Source organism: Otolemur garnettii, unplaced genomic scaffold (genome assembly GCF_000181295.1).
Source record: "Otolemur garnettii isolate 467f Iridium unplaced genomic scaffold, OtoGar3 scaffold00016, whole genome shotgun sequence".
NCBI classification, from domain to species: domain Eukaryota; kingdom Metazoa; phylum Chordata; class Mammalia; order Primates; family Galagidae; genus Otolemur; species Otolemur garnettii.
The window spans coordinates 23934939-23946466 of record NW_003852411.1 but is presented as its reverse complement, the minus strand read 5'-3'; the positions used below and the strand labels follow the sequence as shown (position 1 = coordinate 23946466).

Sequence of the window (11528 nt, the reverse complement as noted above, 5' to 3'; positions counted from 1 at the left end):
ATATATATATATATATATATATGTATATAAACCAGTCTTAGTTTGCAGTCCATACAAAAATAGGCTGCAGGGCACATTTGACCAGCAGATCTTAATTTGCCAACCTTGGTCTTGGGACAGTTTGAGGTATACTAGGTCTGTAGATAAGAAGCTCTGAAACCAGTATAGCTCTATAGGGTGTTATCCTCATATTGAGAGTAGGCGGAGAATTCTGCGAGGTTGCTGCCTGTAGAGAGCACTGAACAATGATGGCATCAAAAGCTGCCGGAGGCCAGAGTCTTCTCTGGGTCTGCTAATGCTGATGCCTTAGGGAGCAAGTCTGCCAAGTACAGACTCAATTTTCTGGACTGCAGCCTTCTTCTAAATCTCAGCCCAGTAACTCATCACTGCCGTGGCCATTTGATGCTTTTAAGAAGTTGTTGTTTTTTCAGCTAGCTTCTTAAATTGTCTTCAGCAAGAGGGGGTTTGTCTAGGTTACTTATTCTGGCAGTACTGGAAGCTAGAAGTGTTCCCTAAGTTTTATATTTAGCTGGTTTTTGTTTTCTTTTCCAGATGCTTGAATTCAGGGAGGAGATAAATGGAGTTGAGGAAGAGAGAGGGCTGAGAAGTATAAAGTTTTAGATGTATTTGTCATTGCCAATGAGAGAAGATAGCATAAAGTTAAATATGATGAGTATCTCTAACTTGTGTTTCATAATTAGTTTTGTCTATCTTTTCAAACATTTTATAAGAACAAGTATAAAAATGCCGAAACTGATGGATTCATTTTAGTCAATAATTTACTGAAGAATTATGGAACATTAATAAAGGAGCAATTTGCCAATGGGAAAATTCACATGATGATTGATTTTTATGGAAGTCAGGAGTATCTATAAGAGGAATCTTAAAAAATGTAATAAAATTAGTTTATTAGAGTTAAGCTGTATAAAAGAGAGGGAGTTTACAAGTGTGTATATTTAATGCTAACTTAAGTGTTGTAACCTTAGACATCTCTAGTGGTCAGGTCAACTTTTTATCTTTAATGATCATGAACCTGTGTGTGATGTAAAGGGTTGTTACATGCCCTGCCCCTTCACTCTGCCTTCACCTCCCACTTTTCATCTTCAGGAGTGGTGCCTCTCTGCCCAGAGCTAATGTGTTATCTGTAGACTGAACATGGAAAACTATGGACATATTGAGACCTCTTGAGAATCATGTACTAATTGTGCCACTTTGTTTTCGTTGCCCCCCTTTTTCCCCTACATCACTTAATTATCTCTCCCCCAAATCTCCGCAGTCTCCTTAGCAACCTTTATTATTTTCTTCTGATTCTTGTCCAGTTATCTCAAATTGCTCTCCATTTCTTCATTCTGTCTGTAAGTCAAATGACCTAATCGTATTTGTTAAGTAAAGCAAAGTAATAGCTACCTTTTACTGAATATCTATGGTTTGACAGGCACTGTTTGTATTTGCTTATGATTAACCTTGTCAAAGAATAGAACAGCTGAACATTTTATGGTGACATTGAATTATTAAAAAAATGGTATCACAGTTCATACTTTGTTGCTACTATTAGATGCTCGGGTTCAGTGATCCACTGACACAATCTGCTTTGGGGGTTTTGATGCTTTTGTTAGTTTATGTAGTGTATTTCTATGAGCTACAAGATAATACATTGAAAAAATTGCCAGCTTTGTTCAAAGTCCTTTGCAGTGCCAGGAGTTTCCCTCAGAATTTCTCTAAGTTCTTGTTTACCTTCTTATTTAAAGCACTTAATTTTGTTTGTAGGCTTGGGGAGTTTGGTCGAGAAAATAGACAATATTCAAATGGAAAAATATTTTTAAAGTCCCATATGAATGTCTTAAAAATGTATTTTCTTTTTTTTTTTTTTTTTAGCAACAGAGTTTCACTTTGTCATCACTCTTGGTAGAGTGCTGTGGCATCACAGCTCACCGCAACCTCCAGCTCTTGGGCTTAGGCGATTCTCCTGCCTCAGCCTCCCAAGTAGCTGGGACTACAGGGACCCACCACAATGCCCAGCTATTTTTTTGTTGCAGTTTGGCCAGGGCGGGGTTTGAACCTGCCACCCTTGGTATATGGGGCCGGAACCCTACTCCCTGAGCCCCAGGCACTGCCTTAAAAATGTATTTTCATAGCACAAAACCACTTTGACCTTCTGTTATGGTAGGAGCTTATCACACTGACTTATTTTCAGTTCGTTAATTTTCTCATAGTCAAAACAGAATGCTCAATTTTAATCTGACTTCTGTGAAAAATGATGAATTTTTATTTCCTTTTTGTGAAGCTGTAATATAACATGTCGGTAATATCTTCATTTTTTCCAGCATTGAGAGATATTCTGGTCTTTGATGTCTACTAACAATACCTAAATTTAGAACTGTGAGCATTGGCTATACAAGAAAGATTGATAGGCAAAACTACTTTCCTGTGTTTCTGTAACTCCTTAAAATTTTTTTGTGCATGCTCCTTCTTAAATTTTTTTTCTTTTAGGTTGTACCTACAACAGATCATATAGATACAGAGAAATTGAAAGCCAGAGAACAGATTAAGTTTTTTGAAGAAGTTCTTCTTTTTGAGGATGAACTTCATGATCATGGAGTTTCAAGCCTGAGTGTGAAAATTGTGAGTATTATGATTTTTATTTAAAATTAATGTCTCGGCTTGGCGCCTGTGGCTCAAACGGCTAAGGCACCAGCCACATACACCTGAGCTGGTAGGTTCGAATCCAGCCCAGCCTGCCAAACAACAGTGATGGCTGCAACCAAAAAATAGCCGGGCGTTGTGGCGGGTACCTGTAGTCCCAGCTACTTGGGAGGCAGAGGCAGGAGACTCGCTTGAGCCCAGGAGTTGGAGGTTGCCATGAGCTGTGATGTCACAGCACTCTACCCAGGGCGACAGCTTGAGGCTCTGTCTCAAAAATAAAATAAAATAAAATAAATGTCTCTCTTCTACTCCTAATATTGGGCAGAAATACAAGAATCGCTTTGAATCACACTGAGTCATATACAATTGCACTTGGGTCTGAGTACATCTTATTGAAGATCAATCACAGAATCTTAGTATATTGTTAAGACTTTAGCAAGGCTTTTTTTTTGGAGACAGAGTCATTATGTTGCTCTCGGTAGAGTGCCATGGTGTTACAGGTCACAGCAACCTCAAACTCTTGGGCTTAAGTGATTCTCATTCCTCAGCCTCCCAAGTAGCTGGGACTACAGGCATCCGCCACACGCCTGGCTATTTTTTTGTTGTAGTTGTCATTGTTGTTTAGCAAGCCGGGGCTGGGTTCAAACCTGTCAGCCTCCGTGCATGTGGCTGGCACCCTAACCACTGAGTTATGGGTGCCGAACCTAGCAAAGCATTTTTTAATAGACCAGCCTAGCCACTTTGTAGTTTATTTGCTTATTATTTAACTTGAATGAAGATTTTGGCTTAATTTTCACATTTTAGATTAAAAATGATCCAAAATGATCCAAAAATGATCTGGTAGGTTCTGTATACAGCAAGGTGGATGTCATTTTAAAAAGTGACCCACGTGTTAGGATTTCAGTGCGTTATTAAACTACCACTTCAATTTTCAGCGTAGAAATAGAAAACAGAAATGACACCCTTCTCTTTTTGTATTGTTATCCATCAGTAGGCGGTGGAGGACAAATGACTTCCCTTAGCAGTGTTATTGGTGGAATATGCTTCAAAGAAATGGATGGCTACTAGCAGTTATCCATAGTTGTTTACCACTAGGTTGTGGTTTGGTTTCTAACATTTTCCAGAAAAACCTCAACTGAAACTCTTTACTAAATGATTCATCCTTTAAGATCTAGCTAAAATATCACTTCTTCAATAAGGCCTTTTGTAACTCCTCTGGGCAGTGTTACATATCCCTTTTATACTCCTATTATAAGTACTGTATATCCGTGTGTTGCTCTGAATTTTATTTGTTTATATTGAATTAATATGAGGGTAGGTTACATTATTTGTGTTTGTAAGGAAATATGCCATATACCCGTACATTGTATCTATTAGGTGGGAAAGAAAGAAAAAAGATGTTTGTTTCAGACATTAATTTTTCTTTTATATTCCTGAATTAGCTTTTCTCAGCAATGTTTGTTTTTAGGTTAGAATTTTGTGTCCCTAAATGTAGGCTGGCAGAGATGTCAGGTATCAGTGAGTCAAATAGGACAAACAGGTCTGCCTCGGGTGATGTAATTTTCTAAAATAGTGAACAATTCTTAGTAAAGTTCTAAATAAAACAAAATATAACCTTTCCTAGACTTATAAACTACCTTCCTGGATACTTGGGTAAATTTTTTTCTATGTAAAATGGAATTAAATTATAAGGTTGGATATTTATAAATAGGTTTTTTTTTCACCTACGTGAATGCCAGGAGAAATATTGTAATTTTGTGGAATTCAGGACTAGACTTTGTTGAATAGGATTGTTTTGTGCATTCCAGATCTATCATTTCTGATCTTTATTTGCTAAATTTCAGTACTGGTTGTTTATTGTAGCAACAAAAAATACTCACAAATTCCCAGACAATCCTTAAGAGAAAACAGCTGCCCTAAAATACACTACTTAATTGTGATAGAAATGGCACTAGACCTCTGGTCTCTTTATTTCCTATTCTCTCCATTATGTAATCCTGAAACAAATACTTGAGCTTCCTGCTTGTGTTGTGCTCAGCGTGACTGTTGATAACTACTTTTGAAATGTGAGGAAAAGTTGCACATCCTTCTTCCCTATAAATTATAGTAATGTCAGGTAATGATGTGCTTCCCAATTTGCTGTGACATATCAAGTTGCCAAAAGTCAGGTTCTTTCTCAAGCATGTTTACTTAACTAAGTATAAAGACCTAAACTCTTCATACCTCATCAGCCCCTCTCTGCCACCAGTACTTTCTTCAGGATTTATACTCGGAGAGCATAGGGGTTGTAGCTATGATGAGAGAATATCTTAAAATATTCTAATAAACCATTTTTGGCAATATGAAATAGTATCTAATTGGTTGGACTGAATAGAGCATTCTGTTAACGTCTTTTGGCTTTATTTTATGTAAAGTGAATAAAAGTGAGCAGTGACAAAGAACTAGGCTATCCTTTCATCTTCATTTCATTAGTTTTGACATTTATTATCAGCATTACCATTTCTTAAAATGAACATTATAATTTTAATATGACCTGGACATGATTTAAGTCTTTTAAACTTCAATATCTTTTAACCTAGAAAAAACCATTTTTCTATTATAGAAAACTGAAGCCACAATGTTAAATAATTTACACAAGGTTCTGAGGCTAGTTGAGGCTAGGACAAAAAACCTCTAGTTCAGGGATTTTTATATACTGTGAATTCAGCCTTCTTCCAATTTTTTTTTTTCTTTTTCTTCCAATGTTTTTTTAAAAAATAAATTTTTTAATGTCAACATGTTAGGAAGGCCCACTCTAGAGGGTTTTGCGCTGTTTTTAGCATTTTACACTTAATCTTTGAAAGAGCACTTAGGAGGCAGACATCATAATCACAAGCATGAGCTGCTAAGAGGGATAGAGAACAAAACTGAGAATTTTGCAAGTGCCTCATATTGTCTGTTGGTTGGAAACTGGAAAAAGACCTTAGATTTATGTGATAGTCTTTACAGAAGTTAGGAAAGGCAAGAGATGGAAGCATTCTTCTTACTGGCAAGTCTTAGAAACTCAACAGAAGAAATGACATGTGGGATTAGATCATCTGCTCTCTAGACCAACATGCCATTTCTGACGGTGGTCCCCAGGGCCTTTGGGGCTTGCAATGTAGCTGCCTTCTGTGGCATTCCCCGTGAAGACAATAGCTTTGCACAAACATAACTCCTTTAAAAGCACAATGTATTCAGGCACACAGGGGTTAAATGACTTAAACAAGTTCATTCAGGATTATGACTGGCAAAGGCCAAGCGACTAAAAAATATAAGGTCAGGCAATGTTATAGCCATCTTCTATCAAGACAGGAAAATAGTGGGGGCTTCACTGGCTATAAATTAACAGTAAATGATATCAATGTTACTCTGCGATAACTAAACAACAATCTTTTACAAGAACAACTTCTGGGTAGTTATCAGTAATATAAATAATAGAGCAGGGTGAGGGAGGAATCTATATTTTTTTCTAACTTACTTGAGAAGATACTGGAAAGGAAATATTCACATAAAAGCAAAAACTTTGATTTGTGCCCACTGTACCACAGATATTGATCTGTGTATGAAATAGTTTTCCTATAAATTAAAAATTATTTGAACCAAAAATTGTTTTTCTTTTAGCAAAGTAATAAAATATTTGATTTTCATTAAAATATTAATGTACTTTTCTTTTTCAGAGAGTCATGCCTTCTAGTTTTTTCCTGCTGTTGCGGTTTTTCTTGAGAATTGATGGAGTACTTATCAGAATGAATGACACGAGACTTTACCATGAGGTACCTATTCTCATTTAATGAATATATCATGTATTGGGCCTATTTATGTTGTTTTGCTGTGAATTTGCAAATGTGAAATTAAATAATACGTTATATGACAATCTTTTTAACCTTTACGTTTGGATGTTTTAGATTCACTATAACTGCATGCTGTTATTGAAACATTACAATTCCTTTTCCAAAAGCTCTAGTAGCTGAAAATATTTTTTTCCTTCCTATTTTTTTTTTGTGGGGGGAGTATCCTGGCATTATCATAGTTCACAGCAACCTCAAACTCTTGGGCTCAAGTGATCCTCTTGCCTCAGCCTCCTGAGTAGCTGGGGCTACAGATGCCCACCAGGACACTTAGATAGTTTTTCTAATTTTAGTAGACACGATGTCTCAGTCTTGCTTAGGCTGGTCTCCAACTCCTGAGCTCAGATAATCCGCCCACCTTGGCCTCCTAGGATTACAGGCATGAGCCACCAAGCTCCGCCTCCTGAAAATGTTTTCTAAAAGACACTCTTTAGTGGGAAAGGGATCTGATGCTTTTTAAAGAATTTTCTGTGTACTTAATCTGTATTTAAGAAAACTGTCCTTTAACTAACCTTTGTTTATAGTATATGTTGTTTATATATGTCCCGATGTTAGGAATATCAATCACATGGCCACCTCAAATTTGTATTATGTAATTATTTTGATAGTTGTTCTAAGTTTGAAAGGTCCATGTTCCATCTGAAGGAACTGTTAACATGCAAGGTTTTTAAAAAGTGCTTGAAAACGGGGGTGGTGTGGAGTGGGATGGTGTGTGCTTAAATTGAGTTATAAAAATTCCTCTAATATCCTTATAGTAGCCTGTCCTTTTTGAATTTTTAACTTTATATTTGTGATCCTGTAGGATGAGGAATTAGAGACCACCAATATTAGTTACAGTAATCATAATAATGTTAACTCTCTTGATAACCCTATGAAATCAATCTTGTTATTGTCTCTATTTTATAGCTGAGATAACCAAAGCAAAGAACGATTAAGTGGCAGAACTAGAATTTTGAACCCAGTAGTATAGGATTGGATTGGTGTTTTCCCAAATCCTTCACTTCATGATGGTTTTCTTCTTGAAATAACATGACTGTGACAGACCATTTTTCTTTCTAAAAGTGGTGGTAAAGTGCTAAAAGTAGACTACCTTTGCCTCTCAGAAATGATGAAATCTAAATTTTAAAAATGCTATGTTTTGGTTTTTGTTTTTTTTTTGTAGAGACAGAGTCTCACTTTTTCGCCCTTGGTAGAGTGCAGTGGAGTCGCTCCAGCAACCTCCAACTCCTGGTCTTAGGCGAATCTCTTGCCTCAGCCTCCCAAGTAGCTGGGACTACAGGCGCCCGCCACAATGCCCAGCTGTTTTTTTTTTTTTTTTGAGACAGAGCCTCAAGCTGTCCCCCTGGGTAGAGTGCCATGGCATTACAGCTCACAGCAACCTCCAACTCCTGGGCTCAAGCGAGTCTCCTGCCTCCGCCTCCCAAGTAGCTGGGACCACAGGCGCCTGCCACAATGCCTGGCTATTTTTTGGTTGCAGCCGTCATTGTTGTTTTGGCGGGTCCGGGCTGGGGATTCGAACCCGCCACCTTAGGTGTACGTGGCTGGCGCCTTAGCCGGTTGAGCCATAGGCGCCGAGCCCGCCCAGCTGTTTTTTGTTGCAGTTTGGCCAGGGCTGGGTTTGAACCCGCCACCCTCGATATATGGGGCCGGCATCCTACTCACTGAGCTACAGGTGCCTCCCAAAAAATGCTATGTTTTTGATGGACACACTTAGTAACTTTAACTCAACTATACAAAGGCAGTTACATGAAACGATTTGTACGCTTGTAACGTTCTGAAATTAAAAAGTAAACAAATAAAAATGAAAACTGTGTGTAACTAAACAATATTGACTATGTCCTAAAATACTTTTTCATACAGTAAGCTACAGATGTTCACCAGGCAGTTGGCCAGAGTTGTATGTACATGAATATTCACTACAATATTGTTTATTTATTTATTTTAGAGAAAGAGTCTCACTTTATTGCCCTCAGTAGAATGCAGTGGCATCACAGCTCACAGCAACCTCTAGCTCCTGGGCTTAGGTGATTCTTTTGCCTCAGCCTCCCATATACCTAGGACTACAGGTGTCTGCCACAATGCCCAGCTGTTTTTTTGTTGCAGTTTGGCCGGGGCTGGGTTTGAACCTGCCACCCTCAGTGTATAGGGCCAGCACCCTATCCACTGAACCACAGGCACCACCCAAATCACTGCAGTATTGTTCATAACAGCAAAAAAGAAAGAAGGAACTTAATGCCCATTAAGTGGGCATTATTTAACCTATTTATTTTATACCTATGGAATAGAAAAATATACAGTCATAAAAATTGATGGTAGATAATTATATTTGACTAGTTTGGAAAGATGTTCGTCTCTGTCAAATTTTAAAAAGTGACTGTGAATCTAATAAGATGGTGATGGCTTACACCTATAATTCTAGCATTCTGGGAGCCTGAGACAGGAGGATACCTTGAGTGCAGGAGTTTGAGACCAGCCTAAACAAAAGCAAGGACTCTTTTAATAAAACAGAAAAAATTAGCTGGATGCGGTGGTGCATACCTATAGTCATAGCTATTAGGAAGGCTGAAGCAGGAGGATTGCTTGAGCCTAGGAGGTCGAGGTTGCTATGAACTAGGCTGACACCATGGCACTCTAGCCTGGGCAACAGAGCAAGACTCTATCTCATAAAAGATTATTTGTGGGTGGTGCCTGTGGCTCAGTAAGTAGGGCACTAGCCCCATATACCGAGGGTGGTGGGTTCAAACCCAGCCCAGCTACTTGGGAGGCTGAGGCAAGAGAATCACGTAAGCCCAAGAGCTGGAAGTTGCTGTGAGCTTTGACTCCACGGCACTCTACCAAGGACAACAAAGTGAGACTCTGTCTCTAAAAAAAAAAAAAAAAAAAAGATTATTTGTAAAAATTTCTAAATATTAAAGATAATGTTATTGATAAGAGCTGTGACTGCTGATGATTTATACTATCTTCCTTATAATTTTATATTACTTGAGCTTTTTACAGTAAGTACTAATCTATTTTTTGGAACAACAGTAGCCATGGTTATGTAGGTAAATGATAACATAGCTTAAGGAAAAGATAATTCCAAGCTTGAAGTAGTTTTTGTTTTTTGAGATAAGATCTCACTCTGTTGTCTGGACTACTAGAGAGCAGTGGCCTTGTCAGAGCTTACTGTAACCTCAAACTCGTGGACTCAAGTAGTCCTCCTGCCTCAGCCTCTGAGTAACTGGAATAACATGTGCACGCTACCACGTCTGGCTAATTTTTCTATTTTTTGTAGAGACAGATGTCTGTGTGTTTCTCAGGCCAGTCTTAAAAACTCTTGGACTTGGCTCGGCAGCTGTGGCTCAAGTGGCTAAGGCGCCAGCCACATACACCTAAGGTGGCAGGTTTGAATCCAGCCCAGGCCTGCCAAACAACAACGATGGCTGCAACCAAAAAAAAAAAATAGCTGGGTGTTGTGGTGGGTGCCTGTGGTCCTAGCTACTTGGGAGGCGGAGGCAGGAGACTCGCTTGAGCCCAAGAGTTGGGGGTTGCTATAAGCTGTGATGCCATAGCACTCTACCCAGGGTGACAGCTTGAGGCTCTATCTCAAAAAAAAAACTCTTGGCCTCAAGTGATCCTCCTGCCTTTGCCTGAGATTACAGGCATGAACCACCTTGCCCACTCTAAACTTGAAGTAACATTAAAATCTCTTGCATATTTCATCTTTTTATATATATGTTCTTTCAAAGTAAAACCTTTGTTTGTGTTTCTTTTTCATGGTAATTATGAAATCTGTTTACATATCCCTGTATTACTGTAATGTACAGAGTTTGGAAATAATTCAGAGTTCTTAATGAGAGCTAAGTTGGAGTTATCTCAGTTTAGAACATGTTCTTGTCACACTTCATGCCACTTTCACAACCTGTTCTACAATGTAGGCAGACTGTTTAATAGAAAGGATTTTGTAAATTAATATAAATAAATTTATTGTAACTGTTTTATTTGTAAATACAGGCTGACAAGACCTACATGTTACGAGAATATACATCACGAGAGAGCAAAATTTCTAACTTAATGGTAAGTGTTTAAATTTCTGTTTTTAGAAATTGAATTTTATTTTTTCATGTTAAATTATCCCCTAACCCCATTTACCTAAATTTATATTCTGAAAGTCATTCATTCACCTAGTGGGACTCCATGATATAAAATCTAACGTAGCATAACTTTTCTGAGCTTACCACAAATACAGAACACTTAGGTGTTAAATGTCTCAGCCATCACTCACTCTAATTTGCATATTTTATTCTGAAGAAATTGACACCGAGCGGTGTAGCTTACCCCTAGTCACATAGCTGGTTGGCAGTGGAACTGAAACTGGTACCTATTGGATATTCTTTCCACTTATCACCCTGCCACCCTATGATTTCTTTCTACACTGTCTCTTTTCTTCCTAAAATATGCTGATTCTGTTTCATGTTGTAGTTGTTTTTTTGTTTGTTTGTTTGTTTGTTTTTTGGCCGAGGCTGGGTTTGAACCTGCCACCTCCAGTATGTGGGGCCGGTGCCCTACTGCTTTGAGCCACAGGTACCGCCCTCATGTCTTAGTTGTTTTGGCATAATTCTTCTTTAATTGTTGCTCTCTTGGGACTTGTGAAAAGTTTCCTTAGAATTTAGGATTCTATAATGAGTTGCTTAAAAAGTGATACCTTCCTACAAACTTGATATATATTTTTGTCACCCTTAGTTCTTATTTCTGTCTGGGTAGTATACTTGAGTTAGGAAAATTACTGAGCTTCTATAGTAGATCACATAGTAGGCTTTAACTCATAGTAGTGTTTTCAGGTTACAAAACCAACAATGTGGCTTGGCGCCTGTGGCTCATGTGGCTAAGGTGCCAGCCGCATACACCTAAGGTGGCCAGTTCAAATCCAGCCCAAGCCTGCCAAACAACAATGATGGCTGCAACCAAAAAATACCTGGGTGTTGTGACGGGCGCCTGTCATCCCAGCTACTTGGGAGGCTGAGGCAAGAGAATCAC

At 38.4% G+C, this 11528-nt stretch overlaps 1 protein-coding gene across 2 annotated transcripts in view; it reads left to right on the top strand.

The window, feature by feature from the left end:
- Positions 1-11528, top strand: part of TIPRL (TOR signaling pathway regulator) — a 55436-nt gene that overhangs the window by 21425 nt on the left and 22483 nt on the right. For both annotated transcript variants that reach the window (XM_023510827.1, XM_003785727.3), the window contains exons 4-6: positions 2491-2622; positions 6342-6437; positions 10506-10568. In XM_023510827.1, coding sequence (XP_023366595.1) covers positions 2491-2622; positions 6342-6437; positions 10506-10568 — 291 coding nt within the window. The remainder of the gene's footprint in view (positions 1-2490; positions 2623-6341; positions 6438-10505; positions 10569-11528) is intronic.